This window comes from Nerophis lumbriciformis, linkage group LG20 (assembly GCF_033978685.3).
Source record: "Nerophis lumbriciformis linkage group LG20, RoL_Nlum_v2.1, whole genome shotgun sequence".
Lineage (NCBI taxonomy): Eukaryota > Metazoa > Chordata > Actinopteri > Syngnathiformes > Syngnathidae > Nerophis > Nerophis lumbriciformis.
In genome coordinates, this window is record NC_084567.2 from 13333761 (window position 1) to 13361267 (window position 27507).

The window sequence follows — 27507 nt, forward strand, 5'->3', positions numbered from 1 at the left end:
TTCACACACTAGGGCCAATCAACCTATCCCCAGGTGCATGTCTTTGGAGGAAGCCATGCAGTCATAACATGCAAACTCCACACAGAAATACCCCAAGCCGGTGATCAAACCCAGGTCCTTCGAATTGTGAGGCACATGCACTAATACACTAACCCCTGTTTCACCGTGCTGCCCTGTTAATGTGTTAATGTTAATATTTTTTAATATACTATTAATATAATGTTAATATTTTTTTATATACTGTTGTTATAATTTTAATATTTTTAATTACTCTTAACATAATGTGTTAATATAATATGTTAATATTTTTTAATATCCTGTTAGTATAATGTTTATATTTTTTTAATATACTGTTAATATAATCCATCCATCTATTTTCTACCGCTTATTCCCTTCGGGGTTGCGGGGGGCGCTGGAGCCTATCTCAGCAACAATCGGGCAGAAGGCGGGGTACATATTAAAATTATATTAACACATGTTAATATAATGTGTTAATATAATATTAATATTTTTTAATATCCTTTTAATATAATGTTAATATTTTTAATATACTGTTAATATAATGTGTTAATATAATATGTTAATATTTTTTAATATCCTGTTAAAATGTTCATATATTTTTATTTTTATTTTATTAATATAATATGTTAATACAAGGTAATATACTATATTAATATGTGTTAATATAATATGTTAACATATTATAATATTAACACATATTAATATAATGCAATATTGTTTTAATATACTGTTAATATCCATCCATCCATCCATCTTCTTCCGCTTATATGCTGTTCATATAATGTGTTAAAATAATTGTAATATATGTTAATATAATGTTAATAGAATATGTTAATATAAGATAATATAATATGTTAATATTTTTGTAATATACTGTTAACATAATGTGTTAATATAATTTTAATATATGTTAATATAATGTTTTTTGCATGTTTAAAAGTCATGCACTTGTTTGCAATACATATCATGTTTCTGTCAAAGTGGAAAGAAGGAATATGTTTCATAAGAAAGATGAGGTGCTTTATATTTCCAGGCGGTGGTTGTCCACATGAAAGGAGGTGGTGGGCTACGTGAAACAAGGTGGTGGGTCACATGAAAGGAGGTGGTAGGCCACATGAAACAAGGTGGTGTGTCACATGAAACAAGGTGGTCCACATGAAAGGAGGTGGTAGGCCACATGAAATGAGAGGATGTGGTGGGTCACATGAAAGGAGGTGGTGGGCTACATGAAAAGATGTGGTGGTCCACATGAAACAAGGTGGTCCACATGAAAGGAGGTGGTGGTCCACATGAAAGGAGGTGGTGGGCCACATGAAAGGAGGTGGTGGGCCACATGAAAGGAGGTGGTGGGCCACATGAAAGGATGTGGTGGGCTACATGAAAGGAGGTGGTGGGCCACATGAAAGGAGGTGGTGGGCCACATGAAAGGAGGTGGTGGGCCACATGAAAGGAGGTGGTGGGCCACATGAAAGGAGGTGGTCATGAAAGGATGTGGTGGGCTACATGAAAAGATGTGGTGGTCCACATGAAACAAGGTGGTCCACATGAAAGGAGGTGGTGGGCCACATGAAAGGAGGTGGTGGGCCACATGAAAGGAGGTGGTGGGCCACATGAAAGGAGGTGGTGGGCCACATGAAAGGAAAGTGGGTCACATGAAAGGAGGTGGTGGGTCACATGAAAGGAGGTGGGCCACATGAAACAAGGTGGTGGGCTACATGAAAGGAGGTGGTGGGCATGAAAGGAGATGGGCCACATGAAAGGATGTGGTGGGCTACATGAAAGGAGGTGGTGGGCTACATGAAAGGAGGTGGTGGTCCACATGAAACAAGGTGGTCCACATGAAAGGAGGTGGTCACATGAAAGGAGGTGGTGGGTCACATGAAAGGAGATGGGCCACATGAAAGGAGGTGGTGGGCCACATGAAAGGAGGTGGTGGTCCACATGAAACGAGGCGGTGGGTCACATGAAAGGAGGTGGTGGGTCACATGAAAGGAGATGGGCCACATGAAAGGAGGTGGTGGTCCACATGAAAGGATGTGGTGGTCCACATGAAAGGAGGTGGTGGCCACATGAAAGGAGGTGGTGGGGCCACATGAAAGGAGGTGGGCCACATGAAAGGAGGTGGTGAGTCACATGAAAGGAGGTGGGCCACATGAAAGGAGGTGGTGGGTCACATGAAAGGAGGTGGGTCACATGAAAGGAGGTGGGCCACATGAAAGGAGGTGGTGGGTCACATGAAAGGAGGTGGGCAACATGAAAGGAGGTGGTGGGTCACATGAAAGGAGGTGGGCCAGGCCACATGAAACAAGGTGGTGGGTCACATGAAAGGAGGTGGGTCACATGAAAGGATGTGGGCCACATGAAAGTAGGTGGTGGGTCACATGAAAGGAGGTGGGCCACATGAAACAAGGTGGTGGGTCACATGAAAGGATGTGGTGGGTCACATGAAAGGAGGTGGGCCACATGAAACAAGGTGGTGGGTCACATGAAAGGAGGAGGTGGGTCACATGAAAGGAGGTGGGCCACATGAAAGGAGGAGGTGGGTCACATGAAAGGAGGTGGGCCACATGAAAGGAGGTGGTGGGTCACATGAAAGGAGGTGGGCCACATGAAAGGAGGTGGGCCACATGAAAGGAGGTGGTGCACATGAAAGGAGGTGGGCCACATGAAACAAGGTGGTGGGTAACGCATGAAAGGAGGTGGTGGGTCACATGAAAGGAGGTGGGCCACATGAAAGGAGGTGGTGGTCCACATGAAAGGAGGAGGTGGGTCACATGAAAGGAGGTGGGCCACATGAAAGGAGGAGGTGGGCCACATGAAAGGAGGTGGTGGTCCACATGAAAGGAGGAGGTGGGTCACATAAAAGGAGGTGGGCCACGTGAAAGGAGGAGGTGGGCCACATGAAAGGAGGTGTCAGAGCAGATGAGTTTGAGAGCTGTGCTATAAAGTATGGTCACGTTGTAGGGTGTGTGCAGATTGTAGGACAGTGTACGCCTCATGCAAGAATAAAGTAGTTATGATGGATTTGTTTGAACATGTTTGCATTTCGCCAGGCATTCTTCTTCATGAACATCATCATCATTTCAATACACTGCATCTTGTTTTGCTTTTTATGTCCCATTTTCTTGTCAATGTGCTGTGGGACAATGAAAACATGCAGCAAACAGCCCCTGTAATATTTCAATAAACATGGTTCTTCTTGGCTGCTGCAGGTACAGCGAGGTTTTCAATGTCACTATGTGTACTAATGTAACATTGTCGGGATGCAGAATTAGGAAAATCAACCTGCAATAAGCGGTAAAAAATGGATGGATGGATGGAACCTGCTATTGTTTTTATATCATTGGGCGCCATTGTCAATGTGTGCCCATGCCACCGCTGGGTGGCGGTCATGCACCACCTGCTGCTTGACTCATCGGCAATAGAGAAGAAGAAGACAAAGAAGGAAGTGTCAACACTTTTTATAAACATGTTCTTCACGCCGAGTTCATGGACTAACTTTGGAAATACATTGAATAAAGGTACGTGCTTCTTTAATAGCGCTTTATAGAACAAATTATGTCACACTTCTAAACTTCATTAGTGACAAAAAAGGAAATCTAGCGAATTAAAACCTTTTTAAGAGAGCATTTGTTTCTCTAACGGGACTGTGCTGAAGACACGTTTGTCATTACTACATTTATTCTATAAAGTTAATTACACAGTTGTTAATTAAAGTCTGTTTGTTCAGTGTTCTACTTACGGTGGCCGACAGGGACATTCGCGCAGTAACGTCTTAACACAAATGATCCAAAAACACAAGACAATCATTCGACTGAAATATATTTTTAATGCCAAAATGCTGGAGTCACACAAACGCCAGAGGATCAAAAGCAGATATTTGGAATATTCAACAAAAGAAAAATGCCAACACTGCATACTAGTTCACGGAAAGAAACGTGGGTTGGTTAAGCGACCAGGAAGTTGGTCGAGCTACCCGGATGTGAGCTTAGCTACCCGGATGTGAGTGGCGCGTTAAAAAAAACAATAAAAACTTTATTTTAATAACCGTATCATTTAACAGTCCTAATAACTATAATCAAGTAATCTCATAAAATTAGAACGAACATAAACATAAAGGTGTAACAAATAACACACACACTAATAAAACAAGGAATATAACATGTGCGAGTGAAAACACTAAAATAAAAGCAAATAATTTCAAGCTGTACATTTATATTTTCTTTGACGGTGATCGTTTTTTGAACGTTTTTAGAGCGTGGGAGGTTATTGTTTGGTTTTATTTTGTCATTACTGGTGAATTGTACACAAAGTTAGCGGCGCTAGCAGGAAGTCAGCCTACCTACCAGAATGTGAGTCGAGCTACCAGGAAGTTAACAGGGCTACCAGGAAGTTAGCGGAGAGACCAGGAAGTTGACAAAACTACCAGGAAGTTAGCAGAGCTACCAGGAAGTTACCCAGTCTACCAGGAAGTTACCCAGGCTACCAGGATGTCAGTCGAGCTACCAGGAAGATACCTGAGCTACCAGGAATTTAGCGGAGCTACCAGGAAGTTACCCGGGCTACCAGGAAGTTAGCGGAGCTACCAAAGTTAGCAGGACTACCAGGAAGTTAGCAGAGCTACCAGGATGTGAGTTGAGCTAGCAGGAAGTTAGCAGAGCTAGCAGGAAGTCATCCTAGCTACCAGAATGTGAGTCGAGCTACCAGGAAGTTAGCAAGGCTACCAGGAAGTTAGCGGAGAGACCAGGAAGTTGACAAAACTACCAGGAAGTTAGCAGAGCTACCAGGAAGTTACCCGGTCTACCAGGAAGTTACCCGGGCTACCAGGATGTCAGTCGAGCTACCAGGAAGATACCTGAGCTACCAGGAAGTTAGCGGAGCTACCAGGAAGTTACCTGGGCTACCAGGAATTTAGCGGAGCTACCAAAGTTAGCAGGACTAGCAGGAAGTTACCAGGGTTACCAGGATGTCAGTCGAGCTACCAGGAAGTTTGCGGAAATACCAGGAAGTTACCCGAGCTACCAGGAAGATAGCAGAGCTACCAAAGTTAGCAGGACTACCAGGAAGTTAGCAGAGCTACCAGGATGTGAGTTGAGCTACCAGGAAGTTAGCGGAGCTAACAGGAAGATAGCAGAGCTACCAGGATGTGAGTTGAGCTAGCAGGAAGTTAGCAGAGCTAGCAGGAAGTCAACCTAGCTACCAGAATGTGAGTCGAGCTACCAGGAAGTTAGCAAGGCTACCAGGAAGTTAGCGGAGAGACCAGGAAGTTGACAAAACTACTAGGAAGTTAGCAGAGCTACCAGGAAGTTACCCGGTCTACCAGGAAGTTACCCGGGCTACCAGGATGTCAGTCGAGCTACCAGGAAGTTTGCGGAGCTACCAGGAAGTTACCCGAGCTACCAGGAAGATAGCAGAGCTACCAAAGTTAGCAGGACTACCAGGAAGTTAGCAGAGCTACCAGAATGTGAGTTGAGCTACCAGGAAGTTAGCGGAGCTAGCAGGAAGTTAGCAGAGCTACCAGGATGTGAGTTGAGCTAGCAGGAAGTTAGCAGAGCTAGCAGGAAGTCAACCTAGCTACCAGAATGTGAGTCGAGCTACCAGGAAGTTAGCAAGGCTACCAGGAAGTTAGCGGAGAGACCAGGAAGTTGACAAAACTACTAGGAACTTAGCAGAGCTACCAGGAAGTTACCCGGTCTACCAGGAAGTTACCCGGGCTACCAGGATGTCAGTCGAGCTACCAGGAAGTTTGCGGAGCTACCAGGAAGTTCCCCGAGCTACCAGGAAGATAGCAGAGCTACCAAAGTTAGCAGGACTACCAGGAAGATAGCAGAGCTACCAGAATGTGAGTTGAGCTACCAGGAAGTTAGCGGAGCTAGCAGGAAGTTAGCAGAGCTACCAGAATGTGAGTCGAGCTACCAGGAAGTTAGCAAGGCTACCAGGAAGTTAGTAGAGAGACCAGGAAGCTGACAAAACTACCAGGAAGTTAGCAGAGCTACCAGGAAGTTACCCGGTCTACCAGGAAGTTACCCGGGCTACCAGGATGTCAGTCGAGCTACCAGGAAGATACCTGAGCTACCAGGAAGTTAGCGGAGCTACCAGGAAGTTACCCGGGCTACCAGGAAGTTAGCGGAGCAACCAAAGTTAGCAGGACTACCAGGAAGTTAGCAGAGCTACCAGGATGTGAGTTGAGCTACCAGGAAGTTAACAGGGCTACCAGGAATTTAGCGGAGAGACTCGGAAGTTGACAAAGCTACCAGGAAGTTAGCAGAGCTACCAGGAAGTTCCCAGGTCTACCAGGAAGGTACCCGGCCTACCAGGATGTCAGTCAAGCTACCAGGAAGTTAGCGGAGCTACCAGGAAGTTACCCGGGCTACCAGAAAGTTAGCGGAGAGACCAGGAAGTTGACAAAGCTACCAGGAAATTAGCAGCGCTACCAGGTAGTTACCCGATCTACCAGGAAGTTGGCGGAGAGACCAGGAAGTTGACAAAGCTACCAGGAAGTTAGCAGCGCTACCAGGAAGTTACCCGATCTACCAGGAAGTTACCCGATCTACCAGGAAGTTAGTGGAGAGACCAGGAAGTTGATAAAGCTACCAGGAAGTTAGCAGAGCTACCAGTAAGTTACCTGGTCTACCAGAATGTCAGTCAAGCTACCAGGAAGTTACCTGAGCTACCAGGAAGGTAGCGGAGCAACCAGGAAGTTACCCGGGCTACCAGGAAGTTAGCAGAGCTACCAAAGTTAGCAGGACTACCAGGAAGTTAGCGGAGCTACCAGGATGTGAGTTGAGCTACCAGGAAGTTAGCAGAGTTACCAGGAAGTGAGTTGAGCTACCAGGAAGTTAGCAGAGCTACCAGGAAGTTAGCGGAGCTAGCAGGAAGTCAGCCTAGCTACCAGAATGTGAGTTGAGCTACCAGGAAGTTAGCAGGGCTTTCAGGAAGTTAGCAGGGCTTCCAGGAAGTTAGCAGAGCTACCAAAGTTAGCAGGACTACCAGGAAGTTAGCGGAGCTACAAGGATGTGAGTTGAGCTACCAGGAAGTTAGCAGAGTTACCAGGAAGTGAGTTGAGCTACCAGGAAGTTAGCAGAGCTACCAGGAAGTTAGCGGAGCTAGCAGGAAGTCAGCCTAGCTACCAGAATGTGAGTTGAGCTACCAGGAAGTTAGCAGGGCTTTCAGGAAGTTAGCAGGGCTTCCAGGAAGTTAGCGGAGCTACCAGGAAGTTAGCGGAGAGACCAGGAAGTTGACAAAGCTACTCGGAAGTTGACAAAGCTACCAGGAATTTAGCAGAGCTACCAGGAAGTTACCCGGGCTACCAGAATGTCAGTCGAGCTACCAGGAAGTTACCTGAGCTACCAGGAAGTTACCCGGGCTACCAGAATGTCAGTCGAGCTACCAGGAAGTTACCTGAGCTACCAGGAAGTTAGAGGAGCTACCAGGAAGTTACCCAGGCTACCAGGAAGTTAGCGGAGCTACCAAAGTTAGCGGGACTTCCAGGAAATTAGCGGAGCTACCAGGATGTGAGTTGAGCTACCAGGAAAGGAAGTTAGCAGAGCTACCAGGATGTGAGTTGTGCTACCAGGAAAGGAAGTTAGCAGAGCTACCAGGAAGTTAGCAGAGCTACCAGGAAGTTAGCGGAGCTACCAGGAAGTTACCTGGGCTACCAGGAAGTTAGCGGAGCTACCAGGATGTGAGTTGAGCTACCAGGAAAGGAAGTTAGCAGAGCTACCAGGAAGTTACCTGGACTACCAGGAAGTTCGTGGACCTAGCAGGATATGAGTTGCGCTACCAGGAAGTTAGCAGAGCTAGCAGGAAGTTAGCAGAGCTAGCCGGAAGTTAGCGGAGATAGCCGGAAGTTAGCGTAGCGACACAGGGTGTGAGTGGTGAGTGAGATTAGTATTTAAACACACACACACACACACAAACAGACACACACATACACAAACAGACACACACATACACGAACAGACACACACACAGACAGACAGACACACACACAAACAGACACACACACAGACAGACAGACACACACACAAACAATCAAACAAACACCCACACACAAACACACACTGAAAGCGGTTCCTTGACTATTTGTGGTACAGGTGGTGTGTTCCTGGAGGCGCCATGCTGGTGATGAGCAGCACTTCCTGTCCTCACCTGTCACCTGCAGCGTGTGGCAAGTCTCACCTCTCCCGACTGGAAGCAAGACCCTGAAGGCATCCAGGTCACTGACATTCAGGGCGTGGTCAATATCACATCATCATTAGTCATCCAGGTCACTGACATTCAGGGCGTGGTCAATATGACATCATCATGTAGTCATCCAAGTCACTGACATTCAGGGCGTGGTCAATATGACATCATCATGTAGTCATCCAGGTCACTGACATTTAGGGCGTGGTCAATATGACGTCACCACATAGCATGCATAGATGCAGATCTTTCTTGGTAAGAAGGCTAAACACACACCTGTGTCATTAGTGATCAGAATGATTGTATGTTCCAGTTCTTAGTGTGCAATATGAGACTACACATACCTGTGTCATTAGTTATCAGAATGATTGTATGTTCCAGTTCTTAGTGTGCAATATGAGACTACACATACCTGTGTCATTAGTTATCAGAATGTTTCTATGTTCCAGTTCTTAGTATACAATGTGAGACAACACACACCTGTGTCATTAGTGATCAGAATGGTTCTATGTTCCAGTTCTTAGTATACAATGTGAGACAACACACACCTGTGTCATTAGTGATCAGAATTGTTCTATGCTCCAGTTCTTAGTGTACAATGTGAGACAACACACACCTGTGTCATTAGTGATCAGAATTGTTCTATGCTCCAGTTCTTAGTGTACAATGTGAGACAACACACACCTGTGTCATTAGTGATCAGAATTGTTCTATGTTCCAGTTCTTAGTGTACAATGTGAGACAACACACACCTGTGTCATTAGTGATCAGAATGGTTCTATGTTCCAGTTCTTAGTGTACAATGTGAGACAACACACACCTGTGTCATTAGTGATCAGAATGGTTCTATGTTCCAGTTCTTAGTGTACAATGTGAGACAACACACACCTGTGTCATTAGTGATCAGAATGATACTATGTTCCAGTTCTTAGTGTGCAATGTGAGACAACACACACCTGTGTCATTAGTGATCAGAATTGTTCTATGCTCCAGTTCTTAGTGTACAATGTGAGACAACACACACCTGTGTCATTAGTGATCAGAATGGTTCTATGTTCCAGTTCTTAGTGTACAATGTGAGACAACACACACCTGTGTCATTAGTGATCAGAATGGTTCTATGTTCCAGTTCTTAGTGTACAATGTGAGACAACACAGACCTGTGTCATTAGTGATCAGAATGATACTATGTTCCAGTTCTTAGTGTGCAATGTGAGACAACACACACCTGTGTCATTAGTGATCAGATTGATTCTATATTCCAGTTTTCAGTGTACAATGTGAGACAACACACACCTATGTCATTAGTGATCGGAATGATTCTATGTTCCAGTTCTTAGTGTGCAATGTGAGACAACACACACTTTTGTCATTAGTGATCAGAATGATTCTATGTTCCAGTACTTAGTGTACAATATGAAACGACACACACATGTGTCATTAGGGATCAGAATGATTCTATGTTCCAGTTCTTAGTGTACAATGTGAGACAATACACAGCTGTGTCATTAGTGCTCAAAATTATTGTATGTTCCAGTTCTTAGTGTGCAATATGAGACTACACACACCTGTGTCATTATTAATCAGAATGATTCTACTTTCCAGTTCTTAGTGTACAATGTGAGACAACACACACCTGTGTCATTAGTGATCATAATAATTATAGGTTCCAGTACTTAGTTGTTAGTGTTCAATGTGAGCCAGACAGTGTATGTACTGTAGTTGTACTAACATGCATGACGTGCAGCGTGTATCATGATCAGTTGTCCGTTTGGTCCAGTTGGCCGAAATATATTGTTTCCAGTTTATTTGGGTAAGCACTCCATTTATTTTGAAATAGCTTGTGCCCCAATCTACATTACCAGCATCAAAGTCACTTTCACCTCACTCTTACAGCTTCCTTCTGCTCCAATGTCTTCCTTTGTGCTCGCTTCTATAAGCAGCAGTTCATCCTCAGTATATTCCGCTTCAAAAAGATACGGTTGTGAATCCTTATCTGTCAAAAAATAGTGGTCTTCGTTGTCTGTTACCGAGTCTGCCATGAGTAGAGCACACTCGCGTTTGTTGCCGGAAGTAGGAAGTTTGCTGCTATGGAAACGGAAATAAATGCACGGAAGAAATCAGTCCCAGCAATAATTCCATCCATCCATCCATTTTCTACCGCTTATTCCCTTCGGGGTCGATTAAAAGTGTCAAAATATGGTAAATATTGTCCATATTACATATTGTTATGAAGGTGTCTGTTACTGCATTATGTATATATACTTGCAATGTGTATATTGTACATATTACATATTGTTATGAAGGTGTCTGTTACTACATTATATATATACTTGCAGTGTGTATATTGTACATATTACATATTGTTATGAAGGTGTCTGTTACTACATTATATATATACTTGCAGTGTGTATATTGTACATGATACATATTGTTATGAAGGTGTCTGTTACTACATTATATATATACTTGCAGTGTGTATATTGTACATATTACATATTGTTATGAAGGTGTCTGTTACTACATTATATATATACTTGCAGTGTGTATATTGTACATGATACATATTGTTATGAAGGTGTCTGTTATAACATTATATATATACTTGCAGTGTGTATATTGTACATATTACATATTGTTATGAAGGTGTCTGTTACTACATTATATATATACTTGCGGTGTGTATATTGTACATATTACATATTGTTATGAAGGTGTCTGTTACATTATATATATACTTGCGGTGTGTATATTGTACATATTACATATTGTTATGAAGGTGTCTGTTACATTATATATATACTTGCGGTGTGTATATTGTACATATTACATATTGTTATGAAGGTGTCTGTTACAATATATATATACTTGCAGTGTGTAAATTGTATGTATTACATATTGTTATGAAGGTGTCTGTTAAAACATTATATATATACTTGCCGTGTGTATATTGTACATATCATCATGAGTCACCTAAACGTGGAGGTGAAGAATCCTATTGGATGAAAGGTGAAAGGTCCTCCGCTAACAAGAAGAACATTAGCTGGTTAACGTAGCTTGTTGAATGTCATAAAAAAAGTAGTCCCTACCATCTTTACACCGGTGTCCTCTCTGTGTGCACAGAGGTGTGCCAATATGCCACAGCCCAGAATCAAGCTGGTGGTGACAGGAGATGACTTTGGCTACTGTCCCCAGAGGAACCAGGGCATCGTGGACTGCTTCCTGGCAGGGAGCGTCTCCACCGTGTCCCTGCTGGTCAATGCCTGTGCTGCCAAGCATGCCTCCGATTTGGCCAAAAGGTACTTTTATTACAAATAATACCACCTTTAATGTACTCTATTTTTGTATTATTGTTGTCTCCCACTCACATTACGACCTTTAGTGTACTCTCTTTATGTAGTATTGTCTACCACTCACAATACAACCTTTAATGTACTCTATTTATATATTATTATTGTCTACCACTCACAATACGACCTTTAATGTAGTCTATTTGTCATGATCCCTGGCCCGGATCATGTTTTGTTTAGTTATGTTCTGTTAGTTTTGGACTCCCTTAGTTCCTGTTTTGTGCACCTCTGGGTTTCTTTTGGTATCCATGGGTATTAATTGGGTTCACCTGCCTCTGGTTATTGTCGAGCACTAATCAGAGAGCTATTTATTCACGTTGCTCGCCACACTCTGTCTGGCTTCATTGTTTGCATTTGCAACAGTTACGTTGGCATTCTTGTGTCCTAGTTTATGATTCCTGTGCTAAGTGGTTCTATAATACATTATAGAATGTATATATTATTATAGTACATTCTACAATACATTATAGAATGTATATATTATCATAGTACATTCTACAATACATTATAGAATGTATATATCATAGTACATTCTATAATACATTATATAATGTATATATTATTATAGTACATTCTATAATACATTATAGAATGTATATATTATTATAGTACATTCTATAATACATTAAAGAATGTATATATTATTATAGTACATTCTATAAAACATAGCATATATATATGATTATAGTACATTCTATAATGCATTATAGAATGCATATATTATTATAGTACATTCTATAATACATTATAGAATGTATGTATTATTTTAGTACATCCTATATTAACACCAGAAGAAGATTACATTCAAAGTCTGGAAACACTTGAACAAATCTCAACAAAGTACCTTGTACAAAAAGCAGCAACAATTGAAAATATGGCAAAACAATAAAAAAAAAAAAAATGTTAATACTAATTGATAATAGCAGATTTGTTTTAAATGTATGTATACATTTTGTTTAGCCTATTTAAAAAAACAAATATCATCATAGTAAATTATGCAAATTTCTCAATGATGTCACAGTGGCCACGCCCCCGCCACCACAGGTATCTCGGCAGTCTAGGGCAAACCCTGAACATGCTAGGCTATATAGGCTAATAGGCGCTACACCACAGCTAATCACACAATCATTAGTAGGTACCAGTGTAGTTTTTTCCTCGTTCCTGTGAGAATCCTGCGTGTTATCGAAGCATTGAGGAGTGGAACTGTCCAGTCCTTTCACTGGATCAAATATTCCACACCACTAAAGGATACAGGTGTTTCAAATGCATGGCCAGTGTTTGCAGGCAGCAGAATAAAAGTCAGCTTGTCCTCGTCAGACACAGCATCCCAGTCGGTCTCCATGCCAACCTGACGGAGGGCATCCCAGTGTGTGCCAGTCTAAGGAGGACCTCCACCCTCACCAACCAGTGCGGCTTCTTCCACGGCAAGATGGGCTTCCGCCAGGCCCTGCAGAAACAGCAGCTCAGCATGGAACAGGTGCTGCCAGCAACACCCCCCCGCATATTCATCATATTTATCATCATATTTATCATATTTACCATCATATTTATCATCATATTGATCATCATATTTATCATATTTACCATCATAGTTATCATATTGATCATCATATTTATCATATTTACCATTATAGTTATCATATTTATCATCATATTTACATCATAGTCATATTGATCATATTTACTATCATATTAATACTTATCATATTTATCATCATATTGATCATACGTATCATATTTACCATCATATTTACCATCATATTCATATTTATAATCGTATTCATCATCATATTCATATTGATAATATTGATCATATTTATATTTATCACCATATTTATCACATCATTCATATTGAGCATATTTATCCTCAAATTCATATTTATCACCATATTTATCATCATACCTATCATCTTATTCATTTTTATCAACATATTCATATTTATCATCACATTTTTCACTATTTTTATAATCATATTCATAGTTATCATAATAATATGTATCACCATATTTATCATAATATTCATATTTATCATCATATTAATTAGTATCATTTATCATCATATTCATTTTATTATATATATCATCATATTCATATTTACTATCATATTTATATTTACCACCATATTTATATTTATCATCATTTTCATATTTATCATATTTATATTTATCATCATTTTAATATTTATCATAATATTCATATTTATCACCATACCTATCATCATATTAGTTTGTACTATATTTATCATCGTATTTATATTTATCATCTTTTTTATATTTACCATCATACTTGAATTTACCATCATGTTCATATTTATCACCATATTTATATTTACTATCATATCTATATTTTCCATCATATTTATATTTATCATCATTTTCATATTTATCATCATTTTCATATTCATCATCATATTTGTATTTACCATCATATTCATATTTATAATTATATTTATCATCATATTCATATTTATCATCATTTATATATTTATCATCATATTATTATTTACCATCATATTCATATTTATGTTTATATTTATATTTACCATCATCTTCATATTTATATTTACCACCATATTCATATTTATAAATATATTTACCATCATATTCATATTCATATTTGTTTATATTCATATGTATTATCATATTGATATGTATGTTTATATTTACCATCATATTGATATTTATATTCATATTAAATATCATATTGATAACCTTATAGTACCACTAATGTTCCTGGCATTACTCTTCAAGGTCATCAAATGTAGGTCAAGTCTCTATCTGCACAAGTGACACACGTGTGTGTGTGTGTGTGTGTGTGTGAGTGTGTGTGTGTGTGTGTGTGTGTGTGTGTGTGTGTGTGTGTGTGTGTGTGTGTGTGTGTGTGTGTGTGTGTGTGTGAGCGCGCGCGCAGGTAAAGCAGGAGTTGAGAGCGCAGGTGAGGCTGTTCAAAGAACTGACAGGTCACCTGCCTCATCACATGGATGGACATCAGCATGTACATGTACTGCCAGGTAATACGCACATGTACACAAACGTGTACTCTACACACTTATGTACATGCACATGTACTGCCAGGTAATACGCACATGTACTCTACACACATGTACTCACATATGTACACACATTTACTGTACACACTTGTGTACACATGTACTGTACACACATATGTACTGTACACACACATATACACACATGCTGTATGTACTGTACACACGTATGCACACACATTTGTACACACACACATACAGTATGTACACACACATGTACTCAGGGCTGTAAGAGCCATGGTCAGCACACAAGTATTTGAACAAAGTGACACGTAAATATAAATAGTACATTTGACAAACTTATTGAACAGGGTTTGTCATTGGAAAAGTTTGTATAGGGGAGCACATTTCTCCATAAGAAACAGGATGGAAGAAACAATGTAAATATAAATAATACAGTTTACAAACTTCTTGAACAGGGTTTGTCCATGGAAAAATTTGTATAGGGAAGCACATTTCTCTATAAGAAACAATGTAAACATAAATAATACAGTTTACAAACTTCTTGAACAGGGTTTGTCCATGGAAAAGTTTGTATAGGGAAGAACATTTCTCCATAAGAAACAATATAAATGTAAATAATACAGTTTACAAACTTCTTGAACAGGGTTTGTCCATGGAAAAGTTTGTATAGAGAAGCCCATTTCTCCATAAGAAACAATATAAATGTAAATAATACAGTTTACAAACGTCTTGAACAGGGTTTGTCCATGGAAAAGTTTGTATAGGGAAGCACATTTCTCCATAAGAAACAATATAAATGTAAATAATACAGTTTACAAACGTCTTGAACAGGTTTTGTCCATGGAAACGTTTGTATAGGGAAGCACATTTCTCCATAAGAAACAATGTAAACATAAATAATACAGTTTACAAACTTCTTGAACAGGGTTTGTCCATGGAAACGTTTGTATAGGGAAGCACATTTCTCCATAAGAAACAATGTAAACATAAATAATACAGTTTACAAACTTCTTGAACAGGGTTTGTCCATGGAAAAGTTTGTATAGGGAAGCCCATTTCTCCTTAAGAAACAATATAAATGTAAATAATACAGTTTACAAACATCTTGAACAGGGTTTGTCCATGGAAAAGTTTATATAGGGAAGCACATTTCTCCATAAGAAACAATGTAAATGTAAATAATACAGTTTACAAAAGTCCTGAACAGGGTTTTTCAATGGAAAAGTCTGTATAAGGAAGCACAAGTATCCATAAGAAACCATGTGAATATAAATAATACAATTTACAAACTTCTTGAGCAGGGTTTGTCAATGGAAAAGTTTGTAAAGGGAAGCACATTTTTCCTTAAGAAACAATGTAAATATAAATAATACAGTTTACACACTTATTGAACAGGGTTTGTCAATGGAAAAGTTTGTATAGGGAAGCACATTTCTCCATGATAAAGCATGTGAATATAAATAATACAGTTTACAAATTTCTTGAACAGGGTTTGTCAATGAAAAAGTTTGTATAGGGAAGCACATTTCTCCATAAGAAACCATGTGAATATAAATAATACAGTTTACACACTTCTTGAACAGGGTTTGTCAATGGAAAAGTTTGTAAAGGGAAGCACATTTCTCCATAAGAAACAATGTAAACATAAATAATACAGTTTACAAACTTCTTGAACAGCGTTTGTCAATGGAAAAGTTTGTATAGAGAAGCACATTTGTCCATAAGAAACAATGTAAACATAAATAATACAGTTTACAAATTTCTTGAACAGGGTTTGTCAATGAAAAAGTTTGTATAGGGAAGCACATTTCTCCATAAGAAACCATGTGAATATAAATAATACAATTTACAAACTTAGTTTTGTATCGTGTCTTCTTAGACCAGTCTAGTTCATTGTCAGTGTGGACTCCTCGGTAGTTACGGTCTGTACGGTCCGCATGGACCCCACGGATGGAAACAGGGGTCACTGGTGCCTTCCTTCTCCTCAGATCTACCAGCAGCTCCTTAGTCTTTGATGACGGCCTTATTCATGGAGGTGTGTGTGCGTGTGTGTGTGTGTGTGTGTGTGTGTGCAGAGGTGCGTGAGGTGTTTGCCCAGGTCCTGGCCGAGCACAGGATCGTCTACACCCGCGTTCCAGTGGAGCCTGCTCTGCAGAGCTGCACGTGGCTGCCAGCACACCTTCACAGCTTCTACGCCCAGGTGGAGAAGGACGCCCTGGACTCCATCCCCGTCTTCAAGCGCTTTGGCATCAGGTGGGAGGCTTTTCTTCAAGGGACCCTGAGCTCCTTAGGGCTGGACCATTATGGCCCAAATAATAATCAACATTATATATTGATGATTCAGATCATTCATGGGTGGGTGAGCAATGGCCGCCAAGTGGGTGTTACCATTAAATATGACTTTCATGATCATGGGGGGGGGGGCAGAAAAGAGAAGCGGCAGGTCAGCTGGTCTAAAACATAGTCTTTTTCAAAGCGAGGCTACATAAAATGGGACTTCAATGATTCTACTGAGGTGACATCTCTAGCTGTTACTGGGAGAACATTACAGAGTACGGGAACCCGAACACCTGCAGACTTCCTGTGCTCTGGGGATCAGCAGTTAGCCAGCTTTCTCTGAGTGTAGGTTTCTGGATGGAGCCTAGGGTACACATTAGGGTTGCACGGTATACCGGTACTAGTATAGTATCACAGTACTAATGAATTAAAAAACGGTACTATACTCTGTTTGAAAAGTACCGGTCGTCACGTCGTGACATTGCTGGTTTTACAAGCAGAGGAGCATGTTCGGCAGCGCACACACCCCGAGTACTTACTAGCAGACACGGTGTGTAGACAGCAAAGGGAGAACGGACACATTTTGGCCTAAAAACTAACGATAAAGGTGAAGTTATAACACTGAAACGGTCTCAGGAAGAGGTGCTTTAATGGCTAGCTAGCTAGCAGCTAACACCCATCCGCAGTCGGCAGTGTTTTAGCTACTTCTAAACCACTAATCCTTGCCTCCATGGCGACAAATAAAGTACGTTACGTAACATTATCACTGGAGGACGAGGAATAGCTAAACATGCTTCACTACACACCGTAGGAGAATACAACCGCAAGCTAGCACCCCTTGTAAACAAATGGGTGGATCTACACCTGACATCCACTGTAATGATACCAAGTACAATAGTGTATCTACTCGATACTAATATGATTACATCCATAGTTTTTATCATCACAAAATATTTTTTCCGTTTTAAAATAAAATTCATATTATGTTTATAAACTCAGGAAATACGTCCCTGGAAACATGAGGACTTTGAACTACTTGGTATCGGATCGATACCTAAATTTGTGGGACCATCCAAAACTAATGTAAAGTATCCAAACAACAGAAGAATAAGTGTCAGGTTCAAACACTGATGACATTTATTAAACAAGACAAGAGGCAAAGAATTAAACAGAGAGAGAATTCAATTTGGCTCAATATTGAGGAGAGTCGCCTGAACACTGTACAAGTCAGCACGCTCTGGCGAAAGATTGTACAACTCCTCCTTTATTTGACTTTCTCTGACCACATGACCACAGCTGTTTCCAAAAGGGAAGTGGGTCGTAAACAGCGTTGTCTTTGGTTACAGAACAGTTCAAAAGAAAAGGTCGTAAACACTTCACAGAAAAGGTCATAAACGAGTTCAAAAAGAGGTTCGTAAAACAGTTCAAAAAGACGTTCGTAAAACAGTTGAAAAAGGGTCAGACAATATCTTTCTGTTAGATTATAATACATGAAAGAAACAGGAACACCTTCATCTTGCTTCCCCCCTACACAGTGGAGTTTTACGAGCCTTACTCTTGGTAGGTTTCAAAGACAGCCGTTGCTTCTCACCGGGCACTCAATGTAACACAAAGTTTTTGTGATAATTTAGAAACAATTATTTTGAACAATAAGTGATTATTACATTTGAACCGAAGTGTAGATAAAACATGTTGAAACAGGAAGAAAGCGGATATTAACAGGAAATGAACAAGTAGATGAATAATGTTGACAAAATAAAATGACACAATATGTAACTGCATATATCAGCAGACTAAATAAGAGCCTTTGTTTGTTTACTTACTACTAAAAGACAAGTTGTCTAGTATGTTCACTATTTTATTTAAGGACAAAATTGTTCTTCCATTACAATAAGAAACATATGTTTAATGTACCGTAAGATTTTTTGTTAAAATAAAGCCAAAAATACCATTTTTTGTGGTCCCCTTCATTTAGAAAAGTATCGAAATACATTTGGTACTTGTAACGATACCACTGATACTGGTATCAGTACAACCCTAGTACATAGGGAGGTCAGGGTGTGAACATTTCTCATCACTATTACTGCGACCAAAATGATCATTATTATCGTAGGATTTTTAAATGTGCACCCAATGTTCAAAAAGTGAAAATGGACGGATGGATACTCAATTGGAATACCCCTCCCCCACCCTGGCTTTTGCCCTCCCTCCTTGCTTTTGTGCCTTGGAATTGTCCGCCACGTCGGGGGGGGGGGGGGGGGGGGGGGGGCATAGTCCCTCCCTCGAAGCTACAGGAGAAAGATGGCGGAGCAGAAACTCAGAGAAGCGTACAAGTGTTGTCATTTTCATGGGATTATTTTCTCATTTAAGTGACTTCCAATGAAAATAACAAAAAAAATTGTGTTTTTCATGAGCTATGTACCAGCCTGTCTGGTTTGGGGGTCCTACTTTGGAAATATTTTGTATCACTTTCCGAGGTCTCATTTAAATCCCCTTAAAACATTCACATGTTGCACAATGAGATGTAAGCATGGAATAGAGTGTATACATTCCTGTAACTTTCTGTCTGTAAAATATATCTTTTTATGAGCATTCCATGATTAATATTTATAAATGACAGTAGAATAAGTACACATCTGATTGAGGAGTCACAGTGTAACAACCTGGCTGTAGTGTTGGAGTTGTCCCACTTTTTGCGTGTCCCTAAACACATCAGTGGCTGATATGACAGACGACAAGGAGTTGGTCTTGGCCCAGTTTGTACGGTACAAAATGACCAGTTTTGCTAGATAGACGTTTTGTACTAAGGCAGTGGTGTCCAAAGTGCGGCCCGGGGGCCATTTGCGGCCTGCAGCTCAATTTGTATTGGCCCGCGACACATTCTATAGTCAAACTAAACAGGTCACAAATTATAACAAAAAACTATGAAAAATAGAGATGTCCGATAATGGCTTTTTTGCCGATATCCGATATTCCGATATTGTCCAACGCTTAATTACCGATTCCGATATCAACCGATACCGATATATACAGTTGTGGAATTAACACATTATTATGCCTAATTTTGTTGTGATGCCCCGCTGGATGCAATAAACAAAGTAACAAGATTTTCCAAAATAAGAGAACAACTTCAACTCAAGTTATGGAAAAAAGTGCCAACATGGCACTGCCGTATTTATCATTGAAGTCAAAAAGTGCTTTTTTTTTTAACATGCCTCAAAACAACAGCTTGGAATTTGGGACATGCTCTCCCTGAGATAATCCTGATACCCACTACAACTATGGGAAATACTATACTTTGACTTTCACAAAATGCATTATTTATTTTTTTTTTTAAACATGCCTCAAAACAATAGCTACAAAAACAATGAAGCCACACAGCTTCAGTCCAGCGTATACTAGAGTAATAAAGTAAACAATAACATAGTCCTCCTTCAGTGCAAGACTGCCTGGCATACTGTATAACAGGAAATTATAAACTGGGCTTAATCTGGCCTGCTCTAACGTATTTGTATGAGTAACACAAATGTGCTGCAAGCGAGTGGTGAGTGCTTGAAGTGGCCTAGCAGTCAGCCAGAGCTTCTGAAATGCTGCGTTGAGACAGGGCACCTCCGTTCACTGCAAGCTGCAGAGTGTGCGCCATGCAGGGCAGACTAGCCACACCAAACTCCACCATGAACTTTACCATGAATTGATTAACGTGGACCCCGACTTAAACAAGTTGAAAAACTTATTGGGGTGTTACCATTTAGTGGTCAATTGTACGGAATATGTACTGTACTGTGCAATCTACTAATAAAAGTTTCAATCAAAAAAAAAACGTAGCTTTTGCCATACTGCGTGCGTTGTCCCTGACCACAACGTGAGCTTTCGCCCTGGGGTGTTTTTTGTTGTATTTTTGTTTTTTCTCTGCGGAGTCTTCAAGCGACAACTGTGTGGTACTACTTTTTTTCGGTGTTTGCTTTTCATCCATCTTCTGCTTGTATTCATCTTGTATCTCTTTATGGTTCTTGAAGAGGTGGGAGATCAACTTGCTCGTATTAAAGGAAGACGTCTTGGTTCCTTCTCGCATAACCAACTTTGCAAATTGCCAGTTTTTTATCCGTCAGACACACTTTATAATAATCCCAAACCATAGACATGGTGTTGTTAGTCAGTCACCGAGCGAGCTAGCTTGTTAGCCACGGCTACAGCACCGGCAACAACACACTCTTGTTGTTGTTATGCTCCGCTCGCGGCGGTTTGATGAGGTCATCAAGCGTCGCCAGTAAACCTCTCATGCTGCAGTCGTCAACTCGTGTTTGTGTGTGGGAGAGGGGAGGGGCTGCTGACTGGGAGACGCATCTGCTCTGTACTTCCCCCTACGTCCGTGTGCCGCTCCGTACAGCGGCGTTTTAAAAAGTCATTAATTTTACTTTTTGAAACCGATACCGATAATTTCCGATATTACATTTTTGAAGCATTTATCGGCCGATAATATCGGCCTGATGAAAAATTCAACGAGACCAAATATCCCAAAAATGGCCGACAACCTGAGCGTCTTACTGTATGAGGTCTTTGATGATTTCCGTGTGTCCTGTCATGATGAAAAAGTGTACAGATTTCTTGCGAGACACGATATGTTTTTGAGTGTACTAAAGCCCTCAAAAGTGTTTAAGTTGACGGTATAATAGCAATATTAGTAAATACAAGCTTACTTTAGAGCACAGTTAAAACCCTTATGTAACGTTCATATTGTTGTTACTCAGCCAGTGTTTGTGGGTCTGATGGACCCGTTGCATTTTGTGGCTTTTAATGCCTCACAATCAAACACTTTTATGTTAAAATACTGAACAGATGTTTACCTTATCCCAATAAACATCTGTTCAGCATTTTAACATAAAAGTGTTTGATTGTGAGGCATTAAAAGCCACAAAATGCAACGGGTCCATTAGACCCACAAACGCTGGCTGAGTAAGAACAATATGAACGTTGCACCGAGAATTTCTCTGTCAGTTTCTGCATCCCACAGGGATTCTTCTTTTGTGTTTCTGCACCTGCGGTTCCCACACAAGGTTGCAACATTGCTTGTCAACACTGTCTGCTCTCATTTTCTCGCACATTTGACCCTCTTATGTTCTGTGTACCTACACTCTGTCCTCCTCCTGTCTAGGCCTGCTGTGTGTGTGTGTGTCTCGAAAGACGTCACAATGAACAGTGTTGACGGTTATTGTTTTATCTGTTAGGGCCGCTTGTCGTCACCTGTCACTCACAGTCGCATTGCAAAATCCTACAGAACAAATATTTATGTTTATTTTGTTTACAGTTCAGGTTGGGTTTCATTTTGAGATTTGCTGTGCGCAGAGGACGCGCCAGCAGTGCGCAATTGTGCAGGCACGCACCTTAGAGGGAACGTTGGTGGCAGCAATGATGCCATTTTTTGTGGTCACCTTTATTTAGAAAAGTATCTAAATACATTTTGGTTTCAATTACTCGGGCTCGGGATCTTTCTGTGTGGAGTTTGCATGTTCTCCCCGTGACTGCGTGGGTTCCCTCCGGGTACTCCGGCTTCCTCCCACCTCCAAAGACATGCACCTGGGGATAGGTTGATTGGCAACACTAAATTGGCCCTAGTGTGTGAATGTGAGTGTGAATGTTGTCTGTCTATCTGTGTTGGCCCTATGATGAGGTGGTGACTTGTCCAGGGTGTACCCCGCCTTCCACCCGAATGCAGCTGAGATAGGCTCCAGCACCCCCCGCGACCCCAAAAAGGGACAAGCGGTAGAAAATGGATGGATGGATATGTATATATATATATATATATATATATATATATATATATATATATATATATATATATATATATATATATATATATATATATATATATATATATATGTATATATATGATGATGATAATTATTGAGGTTATGATGAATGAAATGATAATTAATGAGGTTATGATGAATGAGATGATGATAATTGTTAATGAGGTTATGAACGAGATGATAATTATTAATGAAGTTATGAATGAGATGATAATTATTAATGAAGTTATGATGAATGAGATGATAGTTATTAAAAGGTGATGATGATTGATAATAATTATTAATGAGGTTATGATGAATGAGATGATGATCATTTTTAATGAGGTTATGATGAATGAGATGATAATTATTAAAGAGGTTACGATGAATGAGATGATGATTATTAATGAGGTTTTGATGATTGATGATAATTATTAATGAGGGTGTGATGATAGTTATTAATGAGGTTATGATGAAGAGATGATAATTATTAATGAGGTCATGATGAATGAGATGATGATTATTAATGAGGTTTTGATGATTGATGATAATTATTAATGAGGGTGTGATGATAGTTATTAATGAGGTTATGATGAATGAGATCATTATTAATGAGGTTATGATGAATGAGATCATTATTAATGAGGTTATGATGAATGAGATGATGAAAATGATTAAATTAATGAGGTTATGGCTTCTGGCTGACAATCTGTTGGACGTCCACAGGTGGCCAGAAGTCTACCTGGGCCTGAGCACAGTGGGACAGCACATGTCCGTGTGCAACCTGCAGCGAGCGCTGGGTCATGTGACCTCCACCTGTGCCCAGCAGGTGGTCACAGCTGAACTGATGGTGCACCCGGGATACCCCAGTCAGCCCCCAGAGGGCGGCTGTGGCCAAGGACCCGATGACTTCTCCCAGTCGGAGGAGAGGCGACACGAACTCAACGTCCTCCTGGATCCTTCTCTGATGGCCTTCTTTCTGCACCAGCGTGTGCACATCTGCACTTTTAAGGATCTTTGATACCGTAAGTCTCATATTTATATCATCTTACACACTTACAGTAATATTTATATCATCTTACACACACATTTACAGTAATATTCATATCATCTTACATACACATTTACAGTAATATTTATATCATCTTACATACACACTTACAGTAATATTTATATCATCTTTCATACACATTTACAGTAATATTTATATCATCTTACATACTTACAGTAATATTTATATCATCTTTCATACACACTTAAAGTAATATTTATATCATTTTACATACAGTAATATTTATATCATCTTACATACACACTTACAGTAATATTTATATCATCTTACACACAGTAATATTTATATCATCTTTCATACACACTTACAGTAATATTTATATCATCTTACACACTTACAGTAATATTTATATCATCTTTCATACACACTTACAGTAATATTTATATCATCTTACACACAGTAATATTTATATCATCTTTCATACACACTTACAGTAATATTTATATCATCTTACACACAGTAATATTTATATCATCTTTCATACACACTTACAGTAATATTTATATCATCTTACACACTTACAGTAATATTTATATCATCTTTCATACACATTTATAGTAATATTTATATCATCTTCCATACATATTTACAGTAATATTTATATCATATTTTATACACATTTACAGTAAGTCTAATATGTATCATATTTCACTCTTCTAAAGTTTGGAAAAGTTATTTAGCAGTCGTCCATCTTTAAGTGCACTAAGAGTGTGCTACCAATGTTTACAAGGTCTACTGTACTTGTGTATGTACAGTAGCTATGGAAATTGCTCAGACTCCTTTAAATGTTTGAGTCTTTGTTTGGTTGCAGACATTTGCAAAAATGAAAAGAGTGGATTTTATTTCTCAGCAGCCATCTTGACAGAACAAAAGAGAAATGTAGAAATGTTTGCGGAGTTATTCCAAAGAAAAGTGCTCATAAGTATTGAGTACTTTGCTGAGTACTGAGTATTTGCACCTTTTGAGTACAGCCATGAGTCTTCTTGGGAACGTTGGTGGATGTTGGGTTTAGGTCAGGGCTCTGGTTGGGCCAGTGAAAAATGGTTCTGAAGCCACGCCTTTGTTATTTTAGCTGTGTGCTTAGGGTCAATGTCTTGTTGGAAGGTGAACCTTGGGTCTAGTCTGAGGTCCTGAGCACTCTGGAATAGGTTGTCTTCCAGGATTTCTCTGTACTTGGCCGCATTCACCTTTCCTTTGATCGAAATCAGTCGTGCTGTCTCTGCAACTGACAAACACCCCCATAGCATGATGCTGCCACCACCATGTTTCACTGTTGGGATTGTATTGGGCAGATGGTTTTCTCCAGACATAACGCCTAGAATTAAGGCCAGAAAGTTCAATCTTGGTCTCATCAGACTAGATAATCTAATTCCTCAGAGTCTGAGAGTCCTTCATGTGTTTTTTTGGCAAACTCTATGTGGGCTTTCATAAGTCTTACACTGAGGAGGAGAGGCTTTGGTCGGGCCACTGTGCCATAAAGCCCCGACTGGCTGCAGTGATAGTTAACTTTGTGGAACTTTCTCCATCTCCCTACTGCATCTCTGGAGCTCAGCCACAGGGATCTTTGGTTCTTCTTGACCTCTCTCACCAAGACTCTTCTCCCACCATTGCTCAGTTTGGCTGGACGGCCAGGTCTAGGAAGAGTTGTGGTCCTGCTAAACTTCTTCCACTGAAGGATCATAGAGGCCACTGTGCTCTTAAAAGCTTCTTTTGCAACCTTGGCTAGATCTGTGCCTTGCCGCAATTCTGTCTCTGAGATCGTTGGGCAGTTCCTCAGTTCCTTGGACCTCATGATTCTCATTTGCTGTGACATGCATATTGGGCAGGCGGTTTTCTCCGGACAAACCGCCTAGGAGTAAGGCCAGAAAGTTCAATCTTGGTCTCATCACACCAGATAATCTAATTCCTCAGAGTCTGAGAGTCCTTCATGTGTTTTTTGGCAAACTCTATGTGGGCTTTCATATGTCTTGCACTGAGGAGAGGCTTCGGTCGGGCCACTGTGCCATAAAGCCTCGACTGGCTGCAGTGATAGTTGACTTTGTGGAACTTTCTCCATCTCCCTACTGCATCTCTGGAGCTCAGCCACAGGGATCTTTGGTTCTTCTTGACCTCTCTCACCAAGGCTCTTCTCCCACTATTGCTCAGTTTGGCTGGACGGCCAGGTCTAGGAAGAGTCGTGGTCCTCCCAAACTTCTTCCATTGAAGGATCACGGAGGCCACTGTGCTCTTAGGAAGCTTCTTTTGTAACCTTGGCCAGATCTGTGCCTTGCTGCAATTCTGTCTCTGAGATCCTTGGGCAGTTCCTCTTTTCCTTGGACCTCATGATTCTCATTTGCTGTGACATGCATATCAGGCAGCTGGGTTTCTCCATACATACTGTACTTCCTAGAATTAAGGCCAGGAAGTTTCTTCTTGACCTCTCTCACCAAGGCTCTTCTTCCACCATTGCTCAGTTTGGCTGGACGGCCTGGTCTAAGAAGAGTTGTAGTCCTCCCAAACTTCTTCCACTGAAGAAGGCCATGGAGGCCACTGTGCTCTTAGGAGGCTTATTTTGTAACCTTGACCAGATCAGTGCCTTTCCGCAATTCCGTCTCTGAGATCCTTGGGCCGTTCCTCAGTTCTTTGGACCTCATGATTCTCATTTGTGAGCTGGAAGGTCTTCTATAGACAGGTGTGTGCCTCTCCTAATCAAGTCCAATCAGTTGAGTCAGTCCAACACAGCTGAACTCCAATGAAGGAGCAGAAGCATCTCAAGTAGGACCAGAATACATGGACAGCATGTGAACGTCACACTTTTTCTCTTTGAATACATGTGCAAACATCTCTTTGGTTCTGTCAAGATGGAGTGGACGTTCATCAGGAACAAAATCAACTCTTTTCATTTCAGCAAAGGTCTGCATGGAATCAAAGAGCGTGCAGTCGTAGGCGTGCACACCTTTTGTGCAAAATTCATCATCGAGTAACGTTTGCTTCCAGGAAGCAGAAGATCAGGACTGTCCCATACTGCGTTCATATTTGGAGAGAAGCACTTCAAATGACTGAAATGAGGATCTAAATGACTCTTACTTCTTACTGTATGTACAGTAAAAACTGGATCATTTCCCCATTGTGGGATAAATATGATTAATAAATATCTCGGCCGTCCATGAAGTCAGTTCTTCTTTTTAGTACGTGTTCTTTGGTGTGGAACATTACAACTGTGGAAAAAAAACAAAAACATTTACATGGTGGCCCTTAAGTCATGTATCATATAAATAAATCATACAATAATGAACATGAATGTTATTGCATTTTTTTATTGATATATTGCTGTATGTACCACATGGAGTTTTATTCTAGTTTTACTTTTTTCAATAACTTCAATTAGTATTAGCACCTTTGCTTCAAACTTAGGTCAACATTTCAATAATGGACATTCAGATCTGCACAAGGAGTTATAAAGAGTGACAGGTAATAATGTAGTTGTTACACCTGCCCTGCTGTTTGGCTCCGGTGCAGACTGTCGTCGAGGAGCACAGGGCAGATGTTCCCTTCAGGGTCGATGTTTTCGTCAGGGGTAACACCCTTCACTTTACAATGAGTCTGCTCAGCTCCGCTTTCCGGTCAGAATTCGAGGCCGCCGATTTGTGACATTCTGTTTGCTTTATTGTTAGTTGTGCAGGACACAACCGGACCCGTTCATCACTCTACTGCGCAGTGCACTCGCTACCTCTCTCTCTCTTTACTCGCCCACTCACTCACTGATGTCACTCAGCCAACACGTTGACATTCTCACTACTACTCTAGTAAGTTAGCTAGCTCCC

At 40.5% G+C, this 27507-nt stretch overlaps 1 protein-coding gene across 2 annotated transcripts; it reads left to right on the top strand.

The window, feature by feature from the left end:
* Nucleotides 1–3449: 3449 nt before the first annotated feature.
* On the top strand, nt 3450–27507 carry ydjc (YdjC chitooligosaccharide deacetylase homolog). Of its 2 annotated transcripts, none has more exons than XM_061981030.1 (8): nt 3450–3542; nt 8118–8239; nt 11332–11507; nt 12876–13035; nt 14470–14569; nt 16645–16822; nt 23359–23657; nt 26592–27507. In XM_061981030.1, exons 3-7 carry the CDS (start codon nt 11344–11346, stop codon nt 23651–23653), a joined length of 897 nt encoding a protein of 298 aa, XP_061837014.1. In that variant the 5' UTR covers nt 3450–3542; nt 8118–8239; nt 11332–11343; the 3' UTR covers nt 23654–23657; nt 26592–27507. The 2 variants fall into 2 exon arrangements, with proteins under 2 accessions (XP_061837014.1, XP_061837013.1); XM_061981029.1 differs by having other exon boundaries at nt 26681–27507.

What these genes read in the sequence shown, in the direction of transcription:
- ydjc (XM_061981030.1), top strand. Translation starts at nt 11,344, where the DNA reads ATGCCACAGCCCAGAATCAAGCTGGTGGTGACAGGAGATGACTTTGGC. An exon ending in GCATGTACATGTACTGCCAG is followed by an intron (nt 14,570 to 16,644) that starts GTAATACGCACA and finishes GTGTGTGTGCAG; the next exon opens with AGGTGCGTGAGGTGTTTGCC. An exon ending in TTCAAGCGCTTTGGCATCAG is followed by an intron (nt 16,823 to 23,358) that starts GTGGGAGGCTTT and finishes GGACGTCCACAG; the next exon opens with GTGGCCAGAAGTCTACCTGG.